The following is a 23,241-nucleotide window of genomic DNA, read 5'->3' as shown; positions in this document are numbered from 1 at the left end:
TTTTTAAAAAAAAAGTTTGCTTACAGGGTGGCAGGGTGTCCTGCAAAGTGCCGTGCGAACCACACACCAGCTTAGTTTGCTTTCCGGTTGTGACACCTATCATGATAATTAGATGTCATGTGTGGATGATATTGACAGGTGACAGGAAGGCTGTAAGTACATGCAATAGCTGGACGGTGTGGAGAAGGAGAAGAGTGCAAGAGATGCAATGTAAGATGTTGGACAAGACAGAAGTTCTTGCCAATTGATGGCGAGTGGGGCAGAGGTCCCAATCCAAATTCACGTGAACTTGAAAAAGCAGCCCTAAGTTTAGTGGTGCAGAATAGCAGTGTTCTTCAACCTTGAACCCCCCAGATGTTGCTCGACTCCAACTCCCATCATCCCCAGCCGGTTCCGCCAATGGTCAGATTGAAGTACACTGACATAGGGGATAAAGGAGGAGTTAAAAGAGATAGCTCTGGGTTGCATCATTAAATACAACTGCATTTCCTGTGTGTCCACAGTTATGTTAGCCTGTACAGTGAACATGACAACACAATTCACATGCTCAATATGTTTCTTGTCTATGTAGGTTAGGAATTAGGGAACCTGACTGCTTCTGCTTAATCTTGATTGAGCAAAATTAATATGCCCCCTCTCTTCCAGTTTGGTCTCGACTGGAAATTGTTATGCCACCCAGCTTATTCTCTTTGGTTTGCCTGCTCATGACTTTTCCACCAGTTTCCTCTTGGGTAATCTTTCATTGCAACCAATTTGAGTAAGAAGAGTTTCCTGTCTCCTCTGAGAAGGTAGAGAAAGTGGCAGCGCTGGAGGGGGGTCTCTTGAATTCCTGACTCCTGGGTATGTGCAACTTGCTCCTCTAAATTTTTAATGAAATGCTATTCTGATATTTACCTCCTGTGTGATATAGTAGGCTAGGAGTTACGATGCTTTCACAGTAATGTTGCTTTTATTTTTCAAAGTCAGTACTACTTCCTCTTTTCCTTTGGTTAGACAATGCATGTGACTGATTGAAGGAGTGCAAAGCCCAGACAAAATTAAGCAGTTTATATCAACGAGGTTTTACAAAAAAGAGAGGTGAGATTTACAGTGCAATCATATATGATCAGAATTAAGTCCCATTATTTTCAGTGTGACTTATTCCTAGGCAAGTGTGGCGTGGTTAGAAGGTTTGACTAGGACCTGGGACAGCAGGGTTACAACCCGCACTTAGCCGTGAAGCTCATTGGGTGACCTTGGGCCAGTCACTCACTCTCTGCCTAACCTTCCTCACAGGGATGTTGTGAAGATGAAATGGGGACGGGGAGAACTCTGTACCCGACCTTGAGCTCCTTGGAGGAAAGGTGGGGTATAAATGTAACAACTAATAAGAATAATTCTGGATCACAGCACATATATTGAAATTAAGGTAGAAAGTGCCGGTGTTTGATTAAATTGTCCCTGTTGTGTTCAGTTATCTATAAATTGGGAAACAGTGTACACGTTAGGCATAATCCCTATATATCCTGTATCTAATATGTCACTTCTTAGCAAACGCTGCATTTTGATACTGCATTTCTCCCCAAGTTAGCTTTTGAGAAAAAGAATGACCCAGCTGTGTTTTAAGTTGTCAGTGTGTACACAGCCTCTCCTTGCAGAGCTTAATCCATTTCCCCACCAGAGAAATAGCTGTATTAGCCTCTTGCAGCACTAAAATAAAATAAAAGCAATGAAAGGCCTTATGGCACATTAAAGGGTAGCAAATTTGGCACAAGCTTTTGTAGGCTGCAGTCCACTTCATCAGATTCATCCAGTGTTATCCTGACTTGCAGGCTATATATACGTGGTTTGGGGCAGGGGATTGTGAACAATGCAGTCAGAAGGAAAGGAAATGCAGAAAAGAACAGATTATGATAATTACACATGTAACAATGACTGTTTGTGGGATAAAACCCAGCTGTGTTGATAAAACAGGAACCCTAGCACTGGTGAGCAAGTTAACACATGTTGCAAATTTTTGTGTGTGTGTTCATTCAATGCACAAGTGTATCTGAGTGTCTCCTTTTAGAAGTAGTGCTGAATGATAACTATATCCTGTGTTTGCAGAAGTGGGTTTATTACGTTTCCAAATGGCTGACCACTTAACTTTGCCACTGTTGCAGTTGAGGAATGAGAAATCCCAGGGGCACTGAATTTTATTTTCTTTGGATGAAAGACAGGGAATCTATAGTACCTTTGTAATATTTGTTTTATTTGCAAATATACAGACAAGGGCTGTGTTTGCCCATAACACTAAGCCATGGTTTATTTAACCACAATTGATTCAACAAGCCATGGCTTGTCTTACAGACAAACAAACAACCCCCACCAAAGCTTGTTTAGGTTTTCATCTCCTCTTTCCTTGTGCCTTGGCAGGTATCTCCAAAGCCTCCAAAAGAACCATAGTTAAGCAAGGCTAATGAGTTTAGACATGATGCCAAACTATAGTTAAAGCAAGCTACAGTTCATAAGCCAGCAACAGATCATGGTTTCACTTAGTGTTTTTTGCCAGAAACCCAGGGGCGTAGGAAGGGGGGGGGAGAGGGGGCGGGCTGCCCCGGGTGCCACTGTGGGAGGGGTGACAAGATGGCCCCTGCCTTCCCCCAGCTGTAGAGCGGCTGAGGGCATGCACAGTCCATAGCAGCCTGTACGGTTGCCGTGCAAGTGGCATCCCATACGGACTGCTCATGTGCAGCATCCCATACAGTTGCCGCAGATGCGCAGTCTATAGGGGATGCCGCTCACGCTTGGCAGCCCTTATGGACGCCATGCAAGCAGCAGCCCATGCAGCCGCCATGCGCGAGTGGTAGCCCCTATGGATTGCGCATGTGTGGCATTCTGTACGGAGTGCGCACGTGCGGGATGCTGCACATGCGCAGTCCGTACGGGCTGTGCCGCCCTGGATGCTGGAGAGGGTTCCTCCACCACTGCAGAACTGCCCCCCCCAATAGTTAGTCTGCTGGTCTGGCTTCTGACATTTTGACAAACTAAGCTTTGCCAAAGCAAAACATGGTTTAGTGTTATTTGTAAACTAGCTGAGACCACCTAAAAAGCAAACAAGTATTCTTGGGACGCAGGTGGCACTGTGAGTTAAACCACAGAGCCTAGGACTTGCTGATCAGAAGGTTGGCGGTTCAAATCCCCGCGACAGGGTGAGCTCCCGTTGCTCGGTCCCTGCTCCTGGCAACCCAGCAGTTTGAAAGCACGTCAAAGTGCAAGTAGATAAATAGGTACCACTCCAGCTGGAAAATAAACGGCGTTTCCGTGCGCTGCTCTGGTTTGCCAGAAGCGGCTTAGTCATGCTGGCCACATGACCTGCAAGCTGTACGCTGGCTCCCTCGGCCAATAAAGTGAGATGAGCACCGCAACCCCAGACTTGGTCACGACTGGACCTAATGGTCAGGGATCCCTTTACCCTTTACCTATTCTTATAGCAGATCTTCGGAAAACACCAGGCTGCATTGTCAGTTCCTTCCATCTAACTCTGGGTGGAACTTTCAATTCTCTAGTCTCTTACTTAAAAAACAAACAAACCAACAACAAACTACTGCTTTTCCTGATGCCATTCTGCCATTATCTGGAGACCTGTCACTTTCTCCTGGCTCCAGGGCACTTATCTTGACCATTCAAAATGCTTAGGGGAGAGTCCAGGTGACCAAAACCCAACCATTAACTCCCACTGAGGAAACATTAACTAACCATCCTGAACTAGTAATCAGCAATGAGCCCGATAAAAAGAACAATCCAGCAGCAGCAGGAACACCTGCTTGTCACCTCTACAGAGGTTTTAAAAAGGGCATTCATAAACTGGGCACTATGCAGAGACCAATCACCCAGAGTAAATGGGCGTTAGTGCACAGAAGGCTCCTTGTTTAGTAAGTCAGCTGCATGCTGCTAATATTTTCTACTGGCTATAAGGCACAGAGGAGCCTGGAGAAAAAGGGAGCACAAAACTGCAGACCAGGATCACCAACCCAGGACTATTGCCATGTTAAGTTTGATGTCTGTTCTATAACACTTTTGTCTCTTTCACCCCCTCCCCTGGAAACAACTGCTTCAAAGTAGTGAGATATCCCCAGGCTGGCAGGCACACTGTCTTGCCCCCATGACAGAGGGGGCCTGGGACTGCGCAACATCACAGTGGCATGTCTGTGCTATGTGTTGTGCAGATGCCTTGCAGCATGCACAGGTGACACAAGCACACCGTGCGACATGCGTGCACCATCAATTTGAACTTGCCCCCCTGCCCCTTCATTGAAAATTTGTGGGTGCCTGGGCCCCCATGGCTCCAGTTAAATGCATGCTAAACAAATTCCAGGATGATTTTCAGAGCAGATGTTTTCCGTGAGCGAATAATGTAGGCTAAATATTTGTCTGCTTGCAATAGATGATCATGCAGGGTGGTGAAATGGATTCACTTGTGATGGTTTAAGCAAATGCCATATTGCCTTGTGCACAGGACAGCACGTAACGGCTTTTCATTGTGATACTGCACTTGTGCAATGAACAGGAAGCTTCTTGTGGACGTTTCTTAAAGTCGTAGGACTTCTTTGGCTACTTCCTGTACAGTGCTATCACTTCTGTTTTGTTCCTTGGTGACTTGGGGATAGTTTCTGTGCAGAGCTCTCGCTCTTCTTATTCCAGGGGGATCTTGCCAGATAATCACTTTGTGGTGCAACTAGAACCTCTCATTTTGTTCGTGAGAGCCATCTATTCAAGGGGCCTTTCTGTCCCAAGAACACTGTATTTTGCTAACACTCAGATCACAGCATGCCATTGTCTCCCAACCTTACCTTGTGTTTCAGAGTGCCGTCTAGAATGTAGATGCATAACATTTCTAGAACTTATTGGATAGTACCTGGGATGTCACTGTTAAATTACATTTGTCCCCTCTCCCATGCTAATGTCATGTTGCCACCATAACACTAGTGGGTTTTTGTGTGTAAATATTAGGAAATGCACAGGGCCAACTGGTCTTCAGGCTAAGTTTGATGAATCCCTTTGTCAGTTTCACTCCCAATAGCAAATTCTGTTATTTATTTGAAGAATTTATTCATGACTTCCTATTCAATTTTTTTTTAACACCACACAAGACAATATTATACCAAATCACAGCATATAAAACAAGGGTACCGACTTCTAAAAACAATATCCAATACAGTTCTGCTGCTTCATAAAATTGGCAATAGACACAGCTTAGGATGGTCCCTGTGGAAAGACCGGTCTCAGTAATGTCTTCAGTAGGTATTGAAACCACAAACAGGTTGACCGGCACTTCCTTTGAGAGTAAAGTGTATGTTGGATTTATTCTGTGAAACTATGTTTTCTTTCCATTGAAAAAGTAGTCATAGGAGTCAGTTCAAAATCTGACTTTAGATTCTTTATATGTATATATGTGTGTGTGTGTGTGTGTGTGTGTGTGTGTTTGTGTGTGTATATATATATGGAATGACTTAAATTATGGTGCTGGAGAGACTCTTGAGAGTCCCATGGACTGCAAGAAGATCAAACCTATCTATTCTTAAGGAACTCAGCCCTGAGTACTCACTGGAAGGACAGATCGTGAAGCTGAGGCTCCCATACTTTGGCCACCTCATGAGAAGAGAAGACTCCCTGGAAAAGACCCTGATGTTGGGAAAGATGGAGGGCACAAGGAGAAGGGGACGACAGAGGACGAGATGGTTGGATAGTGTTCTCAAAGCCACCAGCATGAGTTTGACCAAACTGCGGGAGGCAGTAGAAGATAGGAGTGCCTGCCGTGTTCTGGTCCATGGGGTCACGAAGAGTCGGACACGACTAAACAACTAAACAACAACAACAAGGAACATTTATTGCATTCATTGCTTTTTTTCCTAGGGGTACGCATACCCCTAAACATTTTGTGAAACTTTTTACTTTTGTCCATTTACTGTATTTCCCCCTCCGCCCCGATTTAAACTTGAGTCAAAATGAAAGTACCCTTAAACATATTTTTTTTTAGAAAAGAAGCACTGATTGCACCTATACTGACAATGCTGGCTTTTGCAGCTTGACGTGCTAGAAAAAGGTGTAGAAGACCAAGATATAGCAGTTTTTACAACTGCATGTGTAGAATGTGGGCATTGTCACAGTGCAGTCTCTCACAAGCTGCCATCTGGGACACAGCCATTGTTGAAGAAACCTCCCAAATGTATTACTGGTGTTACTTTAATACTGAAGATGATCAGTGTGAAAGGCAGAAATGTTGCATTTTGCCTACAATCCCAAAGAGTTCCAGAAAATATAGGCCCAATTTGTTATGTTAGATTTATTTATTTTTTTGTTTAAGCTAAACTGAAAGTTAACTTTGCACCAGGTCTCTGTGGTATTTCTTCCAATCTGATGTGCCCTCGTATGGTAGGAGCTGGGATGGTTCGTGCCATAGCATACTGTTTCGTGTATTTAATGCATTGTGTAATGTATTGCACTGCAATCAATGAGAGAACCTTCTTCTGACATGCCCCAGGTCTCTCTCACCCCTCTGAAAGCAATAGTTCATTATGAAGTGGGGAAATGCTGGCTCTTGCCACATGAGGGCGCGCTCAACTGAAACATCCACCACAACAGAATTATGCACCAAACTAATTTCTCAGTGATTTTTCCCATATTAGAAATCAACATGAGAATTGTATCTTGATAAATGCGCCTCTTGGTGTGTGAAATGTTGATAAATTACAAAAATAGAGCACTTAGGACTGCAAGGAAACAAAGAAATGTAGATAAAAAATTACTTGATCTGGGTGAATTGTAGGATCAGCACCAGTGGCGTAGCGTGGGTTGTCAGCACCTGGGGAAAGGCAAGTAATTTGCGCTCCCTAACCCGTGGATTTTAGCACTCGAGTGAGGTAGGGGCAGAGAGCTGCGAGTGCGAGCGCCCCCCCAGATGTTGCGCCCGGTGCGGCCGGACCCCCCTGCACCCCCCACGCTACGCCACTGATCAGCACACATGTTGAAAATAATTTAGAGGCAAAGACTAGGCATACTTAGGTTTCTCAGGGTCTCTATGAAAATCTCTCTTTTGTGTGTGTGTTTAAAGGTTGCACTTGGATTTCACAGCCTGGCATTTTCAATTAAATCCTAAAAATATGTATTTGGGGGTGGGAGAGCTGCTTTTCTGACTATTTACACACACACACACACACACACACACACACACACACACACCATTCATTAATCTTCAAACCTTGCTGACAAGTCATTCCCACCATAAGGGTCTCTGCAGCTGTCCATGCAATTCAGAGAAGGCTGTGACAATTTAATTGCAATTCATACTGTCATTTATTTATTCCAAGCTGTACATTTCCAGAAATGCAGCTCTATATATAGCTAGACTGTGATGATGTGTTCTGTGACAGCCCCAGCTTTCAGTCCTTAGAGCTGCAGTCATTAGTCCTTTCTGCATGACTCTCAGGTTTATAAAGAATCTGCCAGAGTGATGAGGGAGCAGAATTGCAGGTTCTGCCTGCACTGACCTACACACATTCATTTGGAAGGTCAGAGAATCTGTGCATGCCAGATTCTCTTTGCTTGACTGGAAACCCTGCTTTAATTGGGTTCCCGATTGCAGGGAGAGAGGCTCTTACCATGATCCCACTCCTCCCCACCCAAGTGCTGCTCCACACACATTAATTCTTCATCCAAATGTTATCTTAAAAACCCTGTAGAGCTGAAAGTTTGGCAGCAGCTTCTGAATCACCTATTGTCATGTCATACCAAATGCCCTAACTCGTACTCCTTAATTGGGGGAGACTTTAATGCTCGTATTGCCACAAATTGGGACCTACTAACCAAGTCCAAATGGTGGACTCCCCCATGCTTGGACAACTTTGACTTGGGACATGCCAGAATTAGAACTTCAAAGGACAACAGAGTAAACAAAGCAGGAGTGACCCTTTACCAAATGGCCATTCGCCTGAATCTAGTCTTCTTGAACGGCACCTTCCCCCCCGACATACCGGGGGAGTTCACTCACCTGGGACTAGCATCTAACAGTGTTATCGATTACTTCTTGATCTCTGCAAATTTGGCCGTTAATGTTCTTTCCTTCCAAGCTGAAAACCAACATTTCAGTGATCACCTTCCAATAGTGACCACTTTGTCATTGTTCCGGTGCCAGAAGGACTATAAACACTCAGTCCTTCTGGAAACCTCATCATCGACCAAAATAAGAGGGATCAAATGGTTGGAGGCTGTGGCCCAAAAATACCAGGAATTTTTTCATAGGGAAATCATTGCCTATCTACCTCAAATAACTACTGATTTACAAGATTTCAATTCGGTTTTGAAACTTTTTAACCTTCTTATAACAAACCTCACCACTTTTTTTACATCACCTCCTCAAAAGGCGAAAGTGGCGCATTGCAGTACTGGGGCCCCTTGGTTTAACACCTCTTGCAAACAAGCAAGATCCCTTCTTCATTCTATCTATAATGAATACAAAAACTCTAATGCCCAGGCTCTACCACCCTCCTATTTACAAGCCAAAAGAGCATACAAACAGACTTTAAAGCTGGCCAGACGCGAGTGGTACCAAAAGCGTTGGCGAGCCTTGAATGCGGCCTCTAGATCCCGCAGACCACAGGAATTTTGGGCTCTGATAAACAAAAGAGGAAGGAAGTACCCACTGGCGATTATCCCTGCGCCCACATGGGAACAATTCTTGAGTAAATATTTCTCTTTGGCAGAGGAATCCAACTCACCCATGGAATTCCGAGCCGACCATCTACCTTTGTGGCCCTCTACCGACCCAGAACTGATAATGGACTTGATACTAGATCTGAAAATGGGCAAAGCCCCTGGGCCGGATCTAGTCCCTGCTGAGGCTATTGTTGCACAACCGAGGTGGTGGGCTGAAATTCTGGCCAAAGTCTTTGATGCAATTAATTCTACGGGGCTTATCCCCAGGTCATGGAAGGAGGCCGTGATCGTACCAGTCCATAAAAAGGGTCCCCCTGCTGACCCAGAGAACTATCGGAACATCAGCCTTTTGTCTATCATCGGGAAAATCTATGCAAAATTTTTGCTGTCTAAGCTGTCCCATTGGGCATACGACTCAAATTTGATTGGCCATGAGCAAGCGGGCTTTAGGAACAATTATTCGACCACTGACCATATGGTAATTATGTATCATCTTGCCAGAAAATATTCTGCCCCGAGTCGGGGGCGCCTATGTGTCGCTTTCATTGACTTAAAGGCCGCCTTCGACAGTATCCCAAGAAACTGTCTATGGAAGAAATTAGAGAGATGGGGCAGAAGGCTGTTATGGCTTATAACCCAATTACACCACGGGTCGTCGGCTAGAGTGAGACTCACACCGGCGGGAAACCTATCCAATGAGGTCCCAATAAATAGAGGAGTGTGCCAAGGCTGCATTTTGGCCCCACTCCTCTTCAACTTGTTTATTAGCGACATGAAGCTCTTTCTGAGTGAGTCTCAAGCCAACATTCATGCCCCCTGCCTAGCTGATTTTCACTGCCCTCTGCTTCTATATGCTGATGATGCAGCGATCCTTTCCTACTCTAGAATCGGTTTATGCAGAGCTCTAAAGATTTTTGCGGCTTATTGCAAACTCAACCATCTGACAATTAATCATGGAAAATCTAAAGTACTGGTCTTTACCAGGTCTCGGAAAACTTACAGCTGGAAGTTAGATGGAGTCCAATTAGAACAGGTTTTCAAATTTAAATACCTGGGAGTCTTTTTTCACTACAACCTAAGCTGGAAGCCACAGATACAGTATTTACTGAACAAAGGGAAAACAATACTTTACACTCTACTCCAATTTTTTGCGGTCGGCGGAGCCTCCCACATCCCTTCTGCATTGAAGGTGTACCACGCAAAAGTGGTTTCCACCCTCTGTTATGCTGCCCCGCTCTGGGCCCCAGGGTCAAATTTAACATCGCTGGGGACATTGCAGAATCAGTTTCTCCGTCGCCTCCTGAAACTCCCCATGTGTGTGAGCAATGCAGCCATACATCTGGAGTTAAGGATTGCATCATTGGAGACTGTCATCTGGAAGCGAGTCTTTGGCTATTGGCTGTCCAGCTGGCATAGGCTTCCCGACCATTACCTCTTTCAGTGCCTCTGGCGGGATGACTTTGTTAATCCATGGGTAGGAAAAATCCATGCCAAACTTCTGAGCATCGGAATTTCCCCAGCGGACTCCTTAAAGATGAACCTACGCTCAGCCAAAAGCCTTATCGAGCAAAGATTAGCAGACATTGAAAATCAACACAACCTCTCCAGGGGTGGGGGGGTCTGCTCTCCCAGGCATTACGGAATAACCCCACCACTTGGCCTTCCATCATACATGTCATCACTTTCATCTGTACCACACCGACTTGCATTTATTCGTGCAAGGTTCAATGTTTTTCCATCGAACCTGCTGAGCCACAGATTTTCCAAGGGTTTGGTGTCTCCGCTATGCGAGTGTGACGGGAAAACAGTTGAATCTCTTCCACATATAATGTTCAACTGTCCCTTACATAGCATAGCCAGGACTAAATTCCTGGGTCCTGCTTTACTGCGCTTGGTTGGCAGGCCTGTTGAGTCACATGCCGCACTGCTTTTGTAGGATACAGATCCTTCTGTAACTCTGCAGGTGTCAAGATTCTTGAATGCGGTTATCTCACACACAAAAACCACCAAACAACAACAACAGCAACAAAAACTAATCTGACAGTTATGATGAGAGTGCATGACGGATCTCGTCTCCAGTTCTCCTTTTTCTGTGAACCGTCCCTTGGATCTTTCCGGGCCCCAAGCTGTTATTAGTCACTGCTCAGTGTCCCACCCTTGCATCGTGGTGTTCCTCTTCTGTCGTTAGATGTATTGGTTTTTATGCTTCTGTGCTTTTATGTTTGTACATATTTTATGGGCTAATAGCCGTAAAATAAAATAAAGAAAGCTTCTGAATTTTCCATGAGAGCAAGTGGTAGGGGGTGAGGGAAAGTGAGGAGCATTTCCGGTGTCAGATATTTGGATGTTGCTGTGACTTACCTTAAATCTGGCTGTGTAGAGAGGCAACTCATATCGCAACCCCATCAATAACAGCTGTAAAGTTATGCAAAATTAGCAGTTACATCAACAATTTATACAATCGTCTTGTTGTTGACATCCGACTCAAAAGACAATGGAGTGTGTTAGTAGCACTGAAGTGACCTCCCTGGGGCTGAAGCCTGGGCAGTGTGTATAGAGGTCCTGGGTGTCATTGAAATTCTACTCAAAATGATCCAGAGTAGATTCCAATGCATAGTTAGAGCACAAACTTAAAACACATTGCAGGATTCCCCAAAAATAGACCAGAGGCAATTGTATTTCATCCAGCAGAGCTTTACTGCTACTGAAGGCAAATGAGCATAATGGCCACAAATCCAATGCATTCAGGATTGGCACTGTCCATAAGAAATCCAGTTGCCACAGACTTAACTTAAACTTACAATAGCTTATAATAAGTCTAAACCTTAACACTATCTATGTACAGAACACCACACCAGAAGGAAAAGAGATAGAGAATGTGCGAAACCCAGGCTCCTTCTGTTGTTTTTTTTTAATAAAATATTTATTAGAGTTTTTTATAAAAGAAATACAAAGATAATAAACAGCATTGCTTTGTTTTAACAAAATTTCATAACTTCTTTGGACTTCCTCACGTCTCCCGCTCCCACTTACATCGTTAATAAATTTTTTCAAGCAAATTATCATCTTATTTGCAAATTTATAACCGCTCAATTCAATATAGTGTAACAATTCTCCAACAAATTTTTGTTTCTCTTAATCTCATTTATCGTCAATTTCCGATCCAATTTAGTGATGGCCAATTATTTATAACCAAGCATCCTTATTAACATTCCTCTAAATCACAATATTTTTGTAGATAAATCTTAAATTTCTTCCAATCTTCTTCAATCCTTTCTTCTCCCAGGTCTCGAATTCTGCCAGTCATCTCCGCCAGTTGCATATAGTCCATCAGCTGCATCTGCCATTCTTCCAGTGTGGGTAGATCTTGAGTTTTCCAGTTCTTAGCGATGAGTATCCTTGCTGCCGTTGTTGCATACATAAAGAATGTTCGGTCCTTCTTTAGCACCTTCTGGCCGACAATACCCAGAAGGAAGGCCTCTGGTTTCTTAGTGAAGGTATACTTAAATACCTTTTTCAGCTCATTATATATCATTTCCCAGAAGACCTTCACTTTAGGGCAGGTCCACCAGAGGTGAAAGAATGTTCCTTCATTTTCTTTACATTTCCAACATTTATTATCAGACAAATGGTATATTTTGGCAAGTTTAACTGGGGTCATGTACCATCTGTATATCATTTTCATTACATTTTCCTTTAAAGCATTACATGCAGTAAAGTTCAGCCCAGTGGTCCACAACCTTTCCCAGTCCTCAAACATAATGTTATGCCCAATATCCTGTGCCCATTTTATCATAGCCGATTTAACCATTTCGTCTTGTGTATTCGTCTTGTGAAACCCAGGCTCCTTCTGGCCCTGCTAATTTATAGTCAGCATGACCTTGACAGAAAGAGATAACAGAACCAGTTCAAACCAGCTGTACTCAGCTTTCTTTCACACAGAGAAGCTTCCAGAAGCGTCCAGAACCCTCTTGAATTAATTAGAATGGGAAAGATCTCTACACATCAGATCAATACTTTCTGTAGAGTGGTACCTCAGGTTACAAACGCTTCAGGTTACATAAGCTTCAGGTTACAGACTCCCTTAACCCAGAAATATTACCTCAGGTTAAGAACTTTGCTTCAGGATGAGAACAGAAATCATGCTCCGGCAGTGCGGCAGCAGCAGGAGGCCGCATTAGCGAAAGTGGTGCTTCAGGTTAAGAACAGTTTCAGGTTAAGAACGGACCTCCAGAACGAATTAAGTTCTTAACCCAAGGTACCACTGTACTAAGAAATGCAAACTGACACTGAGTTGTGCAGATGACAAGACCTCCCTCAGCCTCGCTGAAGTGGTTCAAAGGAAAGCAGAGCATTTGGCACCAGCTTGGCTGCAGGAGTTGCTGGAAGGAGTTGTACAAGGAGCCATCCAACCATCTTAAGGACACCACGCTGGATTTTTGAAGGGTTTACTCCCTAGTCTTTTCTTCTCCTGGAGATATCCTGCAAGGCAGCGGAGGTTTAGGACCACTGTTTTCTTTTTCCTAGATGAGCTACCTTGCCAGGTTGACGTGCCCCATCTGCCCCTCACTTCCCTCTACAGCACTTACAGAAACTCTCTTCTTGACCATTGGACCCATTCTTGGTCTCGACTGCTTAATCTGCCAGAGCCTATCTTTGCATGCGGGGGAAGCCCCTAACTGATGAAGAGTTTGAGCCCCATTGGCTACCCTCATCTGGTTTAGCCTGCCAGTCAAAGTCATTTCCTGGGGTGTGGCCGCTCTCACATGCTGACAGCTTCTAGGAACAACAGGTGAGAGCCAAGTGCAGGATGGGGACGAAAGGTGGACAAACTACCTCAGAAGGAGCACAATGTGTCCTCTATGAACATGGGTGTAGCCTGGGGGCAGGTGCCCCCCCAAATCAATACAAATCTGAGGTTCTGCCCCCCTCAACACACCATACATTCTTTACATAATTGGTGTGGCTATATTTAAACGCCCAGTTTTCTTAGCATAGCATTGACTTACCCTTCTCAAGAATCTATATCCAGCTTCATCCTTTAAAATTTGATAACCAACTATTTTACCAATAGTAAGGGTTTTTTGTCTGTTTGTTCACCACAGTTCCCCAGACTCTCATTTTTTTCTTCATATGTTGTAGCCCATTTAGTTATGCTATTTTTGTTTTTATTATACTGTTTCATTGTTTTCTGCTTAATGTTTGATGTTCCTTTATAATTTGCATGATGAAAAAAGGTGTTTCCTATCTGCTTGTTTACATTTGGAATATAATTTCTGAACAGCATTGGTTTTTCTTTTCTTTTATAGGATCCCTCCTCAATTTCATTTCCTCCCTTGCAGCTACTTTTAGAAACATCTGCCTTATTTTTAGTTTCCAATAGCTGAAGGCAACAATGTGAGCATTTTGGTCTATTGTTTTAGAATGTTTGTTGTTCTTTAGCTTATTAAAAGCAAAATGCATATTAAGAATAGCACATCTCAGTTCACAAATTCTAACAGACTTATAGGCACTTCTGTCTGGTGTGCCACAGTCCTTTTTATTGTTGAGGTATTTGTGTATAGAAAGGAACCCCTCAAGAATAAATTATTTTAAAATGTACTCAACATATTTTAATTCCACCCTTCAATGCAAGTATTTCCAGACTTCTAGTTGGCATGCATGAAAATGTGATGGGTGTATTCAAAGTACATGGGTTGGAGCCAGTCTTAAGTCACAGAGAAGACCCACTGAAACCAATAGAACTTCTTAGTCATGACTAACTTGAAGTCCCAGAGGGTCTCCTGTAATCATGACTAAGTCTGCCTCTAACTCACTGTTTATCATTCCCTATATGTTAACTTCGAGCTTCTGAAATCCAGCCTTGCTCAAAGTGTTCAAACTGGCCAGAAATAAGTTCTATGCTGATATAGCCGTATTCATGGTGGAGAATGCCTTAGTTATAGCTAAAGGGGCCACTTTCTTAAGTGAGACAACACCATCCTGAGAGGTGGCAAGCTCTAACAGATCAATGGAAGGGATAAATTCAATTATTACAACAGTTTCTAAAAATTTTAAAACCTTCTTCTTCTTCTTCTTCTTCTTCTTCTTCTTCTTCTTCTTTGTGCCAAAGCCATTACAAAAGATAAACTACACAAAATAAAATATATTACACAGTTAAAAAATTATTAAAACCAGACATACTGTCAGATAAGAGTTTGCTCTCTTGAAGAATGTAGTTTATCATCCCCACACTTTTTTGTCCTTAAAATTGCTGCTCTGAAGGCAAAACAGGCACTTTTTCAGAGTGGGATGGGAACCTGTCCCATAATAAAAAGTTAATTGAATACCCAATTGATCTCCCTACTGGGAGATATAAATATTGAAACAAGGCTGCTCTTAAGTCCTCACATCATTTATTAAAGATCAGCAGGAGATCAATACTAAACATGTTGGGTGATATCCAACAGTCCACCCGCTGAAAGCAACAAACTTCCCTAACTTCAGTCAATAGATTAAATGGGTCTGCTCTGAGTATGGCATAGTTGGATATCACTGTGTCTTTGTGAGATCATTTCACCTTTAAGGAAAAAAGGAAACTTAGAGAAGCAGCCTCCATGTCAGAACACAAATCCCAATGACAAATAAGAACAAAAACAAATGTTTAATGAATAATAGGAACAACCCAAAACTATAGTGCATCAATGGATGATATTCTCTCTCTCTCTCTCTCTCTCTCTCTCTCTCTCTCTCTCACACACACACACACACACACACACACACACACACACTCTTACTTTTACTGGGAAGTTAAGTGGGACATGTATCTGGTAAATGTGTTCCAGACAGCAACTTCTAATTTGGGGAAACTGCTTTGCAGAACAAACTCCTAGAGGAATCATAGAATTTTAGAGTTGGAAGGGACCATGAGGATCATCTGGCCCATCAGATCACCCCATTGCTGTTTCTCGAGACAAGATAGGGCAAATTGCATGAATGTATGTTAGCAAAGCAGAGAAACTGTTGTTTCTTTTATAACAGCTTGGACTATTTTTGCTTTTGGGGAAGAACAAAAAAGAGGGACTCTGAACTGAATGGCTAGTGAAGCCTAATGCCATTAGGCTAGTGAAGCCTAACTCATCCAGAACAGAATGAATATGTCTTAATTACTTAACAATACTTGGAAAATGTACAGTGTTTTAGAGAAGGTGTGGGTACACTTTAGGCTTGTCTTTTACTTAAACCCCAAGAGGTACACCAACCAGAGTCAGATGCTCAAACATTGACTCAGAGGCATGGACATGTACTAATTAGAATTAAGGAACGGGGGTGTAATTGGCACTAAGGAGATGGTTTCATCAGTGCAAGCATTTCTGCTTGCCAGGTGGACCATTTGCCCCTCCCCTCACTCACTGGTTGAGGGATTCTCTTGATCAGTGCCATTTTTCCAGAAAAAGAGGTGCCGGAACTCACCATAAACATCTCCCTTGTTCTCTTATAATGGCAATGGCACCCACCTGAGAGATGCTGGAACTCAGTTCCAGTGTGTTCTGGCTGAAAAAAGCCCTGCTCTTGATCCTCCTAAGCAGATGGGGAGAGGAGGTGTCAGGAACGTGGCCCCCCCAGAGCGCAGGGGATGAGTTAGACTCAGAGACTGAACTAAATGAACGAGGGTCTGACTCTGCAGATGAGAACTGGCTGTCAGAATCAAGAAAGGGCAGTTCAGCCCCCATTTCTGGAGAAGACTCTATTAGCTCCCAAGGAGAGGAAGAGTTGGAAGGCAGCCAGAGCATTGCTAGGCAATCAGCAGATAAGCAGAGGTCCGAGTCTGGGTTGAGTGGGAGCAAGGAGGAGGGGAAAGGTCAACCTCTCAGTCCCTGATTCAGGCGTCTGGATAAAATCAGAAGGCAATGGAAGGGCAAGAGGGGAAAGGTGGGAGTCTGGTGTCCTTCCTGCTGTGGGAGGAGCAAAATTCAGACTGACCAACAAACGTAAAAGTGAGCAGGCAAGATCCAGGCTCTGGATGTGTCTTTTTGTAAATAAACGTACATAAACTTGCTGGGATGTCAGCAGAACATCCCATAGGAAGATCAGGATTTTCCATAATTTCAGACAAGCGAATCCATTAATTGGAACTTCAGTGCTGATCAGCTATAAAACATACACACACACATGTAGGCAAGATAGATAGCTACTATAGAAAATTGTTACATTTTGCATCTCATGCATGTTTCTCAAGTCTTCAGCCTGATTAGTCACTACCATAAAGTGGGCCAGGAGTTTTTCCAAATCATCTTATGGGAAGAATTTATTTTCAGAGTTCTCAAGATATGTTTGGAGAATATCTTGTGGAGGATCAGAAATTCTGAAAAAAATCAAATCGTTTCTATAATTACCTAAATATGGATCGGAGAGCTTAATTTTAATCCCCCGCTTCTGAACATTTTTGGACATAAGCTGTCTAACTGCGTGTCAACTCAGAACAGTTTGTGAGCATTTTAAAGCTGTAAAGCTAAGGAGAGCGTTTTTTTATGGCATGAACTGGTGAAAGAACCCTGGAGTGAAACAGCAGTTGTTGTGTTCTCACCTGCCATTCCCAGTTTTTAGTTTCTTGTTTTTCTCTTTAAATTACTGTTCCAAGCTGTCTACTTGTCTCCATATTTTTATATGCTGTAGTTATATGTATTCTTGTATGGCTCTGTTTATATGCTGGTTACTTTAGGAAACTTGTTTATGCACAGAATAGATATATAATACTATGTGTATAATAGTACGATTTAATGTCTACAATGATGCATGTAATATGTGAGAATTATTTGTATTTTTAGCAGAAGTGCACAGGGATCTCGCTTCTCACTGAGCCTCACGAATGAGACAGGAATTAGAAAAAAACAGTTCAGATTAGCTTGATGTAGAGCTTTTCAGAAAACCTCACTCCCAAATGGGCTCTCCATTCTTGTCACCAAAATAGTGGTTTTGAGGAGTGTAGTGGACTTCAAACCCCTGGCTACAGAGATACCTATAGCAGTGGAGTCATTGCTGGCTGTGCCACTGAGGCTGACAAATTGCGGACACTGTTGTAAGGGCGTTGTGATGCAGGGATGTATGCTGAGGTGTATCTTGATTGTTGTGAGTTCATTGGTTCCCTCTGCTTGTGGGCAGCCTGTTGGTATCATTGCCAACACAGTCCACCAATCTGGGGCCTTGGTGGTGCTTCCCAGTGTGCTGGAGAAATGTCTGCCATTTGCATGCAATTTACTGTGCTGTGTGTTTCCCTCTCCTCTCCTCTACATCAAGTAGTGATTTATCTCCACTACACAGTCAGTGTTGTAGGATTGTTTGGTGAAAAATTTTTTTTTTTCTACAGTTAATGTTATTTAAAATGTAATTATTATGTATCATTTTCTTTTCCAGCTTCCCCATCAATTTCGGTTTTGTGTATGGCCGCTGATGGAAAAGCCCCTGTAAGTATATAATGTCACTGTTAATGGAGAACAAGTGATACTATCCATTTTGGGAAAACAATTACTTGCAGAATACGTCGAGGGGTACAAGGCCTTATGGCCCGTTGATTCACCTGGAACACATTCAAAAAAATATGTCTCGTCAGAAAGAGGGGAAAGGGCAACACAGATTTGCATAAAAGTTGCACACCCAAAGTTTTATGTATATGTGCAGATTTATAAGTAATTGAAATAGAAATATAATGCATGACCAAATGACTTGTTCTGATGAGCAGCCTGCTATTAATGGACAATGTTAAGGCTCTTGCCCTCATATTGTAAGGTTCCCTATCTCAAACTCTACTTGGACCTTCAAATAGAGGATTCTCCAAGGACAGTTCGTCAGATAGAAGACTGTCCTCTGTAAAGTAAGACACATGAACATCCTAACAATATGAAATCTGCCCCCACAACAAGGTGTTGTGTCAGGTACATAAAACATATATCCAGAAGAAGGAATGTTTCATATGTGATGCCTCGTGTTTCCTCTTGTAAAAGCCCTGCCTGCATCTCAGAAATCCAGCACCGCAGGAAGAATCCTGGGCTGGAACCTTTCTCCTCAAGATGCTACTTTTCTGTGTACAAGGAACCTGTGTAAAAATCAAAACATGTGATATTTCACTTCTATCTACTATATAGATCAGTTCTTTATTTGTAATCTTGTAACAAAAAGTAGCTTGCTGATTTCTCTGCAACAGTTTCTTGGGTCAATTTTTGTTGGTGAAGAACTTATTGAGACTTCTGCACATAGGTGAGGATTGGAGATCTGAAATTTACAGGCACAACACAATGTTGGTCATACTTTTAAGGGGACTGGATATTTATTCCGTTATGGTTATGAACAAATGTCATGCTGCAACTTAAACAACGTTTAAATCAAATGTTCCAGTAGGGACAATACATGTTTGGAGCTTAATTCCTGGTTTGTACTTTCTCAATTCTATAATGGAATTGAATGAGTGTTTGTTTGTTTGTTTGTTTGTATGTCTCTTTCCCCAAAGTTTATTTAATGAAACAAATGGAACATGCAGCACAATGTTGCAGTGTGGAGTTACACTATTCACTATTCTCTTTTTTTGTCACGTAACAAGCACTAATCATTCCTTTACTGAGTGTGCTCAGTCTTCACTAAGCTGTTTGTGGGAGGTTTCAACCCTCAGTATTTTTCTAAAGTTTTTTTGATGCTTCTGCAAACCCTGCGATTCCTTCCAAGCCTTGTGCATGGGTGAAGCCATTTGGACTGCATGCACAGCCAGAACATTGGAAATAGAAAAAAAAAGTGCTATGCTAGCTTATCCCAGTGCTAACCACTAGTGCATTTGTACAGGGCGGCGACTAGTTTGTTTTGAAATTGGAAAAAAGAACCATTTCCTGCCATGATGTTGCAAAATTAAGCCCTGTGGATGAGTTAAACCTATGATGAAACTGTAGGATGTTTACTCACCACCAGCATGATAATGATGTAGCATTGCCATTTCAGCATAGATTTTGTGACATCACATTTCCCCCTGTCACACAAACCTGCAGTCCTAAACTCACTTATTCACTGAACTCAATAGTGATGAATAAGATTGTACACTAGGTCCACAACTCGGTCAAGCCTGAAGGATTCTGATTTAAGTTGATTATAGAGCTGGTTCTAACTACCCATATTTTCCCATCTTGATTAGAGACCTTGATTCTGCTTCTATCGATGTTTGAAATACAGGTGTGCGAGGAGGGGGTCTGCTTTGGGCAGGGCCTTTTCCATAGTGGCACCAAAATCCTTGAATCCCCTTCTGGGAAAGTTCATTCAATCTCTTTCATTCTGGCTGTTTGGTACAAGTTCAGATAACTTATAGGGCTTTTCTATGGGTCTAAATTTTCTTGTTTTTTGTTATGTTTCCTCTTGTTGGATTTTTAACTTGGTTGTCAGTTTATTGGTTGATTCACTTGGGAAGGGCAGTAGTTCACTGACAGGGTAACTGCATTACGTGCAGAAGGTTCCATTTCTATTGTTTTCTGTTAACCTAACATAAGTAAGAGGTTGAGTACCAAGATCCTGAGATGATGATAACCAGGTCAGCTGGTCCGACCTTTTAAAATAAGTAGCTAGGCCAGACCTTACTGGAACCTCTGTATCCTACCCCTGAACAATCCTCAGGATGTGGCTGGGTGCAGTTTGGATAGGTCCTGAGCTAGTCACAAGACAACATGTGCCAAAGTTACTTATGTGAACCGGACATTAGGGTGAACATGTTTATTGTGAGGTGAGGCATCACTTCAGTGGAACCTGAAGAGCAGCAGAGAACTACTGGTTCTGAGGGGCAGAAGAAATTAACAGGCTTCAGCCCCTATTTTGCCTGACCAATACCTTCCTCATTTTTGCCTTGGATGTTTTATTTTGCCCCTTCTTTTCACAAGGGCTGTATAAGGGACCAAAGCTTTGCAGACATGGCCTTCTGAAATATGAAGGCAGGAATACAGGTAAACATGTGTCACACATCAGATGCCAGATTTCCTGTGTGAAACAGCCGTCGCTGGTCAAGTTCTTTCATAGCCGCTGTTTCCACGAGAGGCAATTCTTAATGTTCAGCTGTGAGTCATCCAGGCACTAAGTCACTGGCTGGTATGTGTGTATATGTGACTCGAGCCTTAAATCTCCTTGAATTCAGCAGGATTAAATTGGCTAAGTTGTGAACTGAACTAGCATACCCTCCTTTGATCCTCTGGCTCTTTGCAAACTTGTTCTATTGTGGTGACCACAGTGTGCGGTGAGGATAGCGATTGTTGTACCGATGTTCAGTATGCCCTTTGAGTGCTGGAGAGCTTGTCTAGCAGCTGATACAGGGCACTGAAGCTTCAGCTGAAGATTTTTGTTTCTGGTTTGAGCTACCCCTACACAGCATAGCTGTCTGCGGGTGTGAAACAGGAAGCTTTAGTTGCAGAGGCACAAAAGTGCTGTACTTGCTCTCATGGAGCTTCACAATTAATCAATTTTAATTACAGTATTTTATGCTTCAACTACTTGCTTCCCCATTAGCTCTCTGTGTGTGTTTGTTTGAAAGATTCCATTCTGTGCTGGGACTGTCTGCTACCACCTCCTCCTCCTCCTCTTCTTCTTCCTCCTCCTCCTCCAGAGTCCCCCTCCCTTTTTGAAAAATATTGCAACACCATCTGAAATTTCCTCTTTTCTTTCCTTCCTGCATTTCTTGCAGGTTCCTTTGCGTCAGAAGACAAGGAAGAAAAATCAAGGTAACAAGGTCTTCCTTTTGTTCCTGCTTTTGTTTAGTGTTAAAATTTTGCTCACGCGAGGAGGACGGTTTTTGTTGTATTGTTTGTTTGGTGTTGAGCACGCTGTTATTCTGCTTAGTTTTTACATTGATTCAGTGGGGAAGATAATGACACACTCTTCATTTGGACTAAGCTGTTTCGGTATGTCAAAGCTCTGTGTGTGTGTGTGTGAGAGAGAGAACTGTTCTGCTTAATTCATTGCTAGTCTGTACTGACGGTCATGAAAATATAATTTTCTAACGTATCAGTTTGGAAGGGTATTTTAACCGTTGTATATATTTATGATCACACACACACACATGGAAAACATCCAGTAATGGATTTAAATCTGCATTCTGTTTCACTGGCACAATGTTCTCTATCATTATGGATTCCTAAAGCTTCATTTTGACTAATTTATCTTTGCTAATTGTCCATTCAGAAATAATTCTGGGTTGTATTTCAAAAGAAAATGCTGGCATCCACTGCATGCATGTTTAAAGGTGGCACTTTGTTTTTTCACACAGGAATTTGTACAATGAGCCGTCGAAGGATATCATGCAAGGACTTGGGGCTTGCTGATTGCCAGGGATGGCTATACAAGAAGAAAGAGAAAGGGGGCTTTATTGGCAACAAATGGAAAAAGTTCTGGTGTGTCCTGAAGTGTTCATCATTATACTGGTACAGCAACCAAGTGGTAAGCATGCTAACCTCTTAGTTTCTCCAGGTAAATTAAGGGAAGATTCAGCGTTCCTAAGCCATTTTATCATGTGTAATTCAAGAATCTGTAAGTTTAGTGTGTTTAGACAATCACAGGAACGGAATAAGTTATTTTAATTTTCACTTCATTGTTTGGAACAAAGCCCTCCTGTTTTGAAACATGTTAGCTGGACAGAGTGTTTGTGGATAAACAGGTTGCTTGAGAGAAGTTTGGGGCCCATAGTAAGATAAGTGGGCACTTTCCTTTGCTTTTTACCTAGATGCCAGTTAATTTCCCCATACTCCAAGCTTCCTCCATGTTTCTGATTCAACAGGAGGAACCTTTGAGCAAGAAGGATTCTAGTGCAGCTTTGTAGGAGCCGTTGTGTAACTGCCCTTGCAATTTCTAGCTAATGTTGCTAGCTATTCTGGACTTCTGGAACAGGTGTAGATTTTAGGCAGTTGCTCCAAGATGGCCTCTGTCAAAGGTTAGAGTCCAAGCTTCTCTCTAGTGTTCTGGGGGGTGCAGTGTGGTGAGTGGGAGAGAGAGTTGTGGGTGATAAAGCAACAAGGGCAACCCAGTTGGAGCACACATGGGTAATGCAGAATGAGTTCAAATGAACAACAAGGTTCCACATGTTGATTGGCAGTGTGGAAGAACTCCACTTACCTGTGAGTAAGCCCTGTTGATTTCTTGTGGATTTGCTTTGGAGTGGACATGGTTATAATTTCAGCCTTGCTGCTCTGTTCCTATTGCATCTGTGCTGTACCGTCTAGCAGAACATTACTGACTGGCATAGGGCACCATCCTATGCATGCTCACTCACTAAGTCCTACTGAGTTTACTTCTAGCTTCATGGGTGTAGTATTGCAGCCCAAAGGGCCCTAGATCAGCAGGACGGACCACCAGGTCACAACCATTGTGACCTGTTTGCAAAGCACTTTGTAGATAAAATCGCTCTGACTTGAACACTTCATTGGTTATTAAATCCATATCAAGAGTGTCCTTGGCTTCCATTCTTCAGGGTTGCTTGGCTAAGCTTCAGTTGTTGTTAGTATGTGGAGTCGTGGGAGCTCTCTATCTACTACATACGTGTGTTTGATCCTTACTATTTGTACTTAATAACATGTAGCC

At 42.8% G+C, this 23,241-nt stretch overlaps 1 protein-coding gene across 10 annotated transcripts in view; it reads left to right on the top strand.

Moving 5' to 3' along the window:
* IPCEF1 (interaction protein for cytohesin exchange factors 1) overlaps positions 1-23,241 on the top strand; it is a 56,568-nt gene that overhangs the window by 15,013 nt on the left and 18,314 nt on the right. Inside the window, exons 1-4 of one of the 10 annotated variants that reach the window (XM_081854371.1) lie at positions 757-840; positions 18,067-18,116; positions 21,353-21,389; positions 21,935-22,104. In XM_081854371.1, the coding sequence (XP_081710497.1) occupies positions 18,093-18,116; positions 21,353-21,389; positions 21,935-22,104 (231 nt within the window). In that variant the 5' untranslated portion in view covers positions 757-840; positions 18,067-18,092. Of the gene's footprint in view, positions 1-756; positions 841-1,323; positions 1,344-13,447; positions 13,466-18,066; positions 18,117-19,743; positions 19,864-20,792; positions 20,909-20,990; positions 21,143-21,352; positions 21,390-21,417; positions 21,570-21,934; positions 22,105-23,241 lie in introns of those variants that run through there. The other 9 variants (XM_081854366.1, XM_081854368.1, XM_081854369.1 and 6 more) reach the window with 9 other exon arrangements.

Source organism: Podarcis erhardii, assembly GCF_964252035.2.
Source record: "Podarcis erhardii genome assembly, chromosome: 3".
Lineage (NCBI taxonomy): Eukaryota > Metazoa > Chordata > Lepidosauria > Squamata > Lacertidae > Podarcis > Podarcis erhardii.
This window is presented reverse-complemented; position numbering and strand designations above follow the sequence as displayed.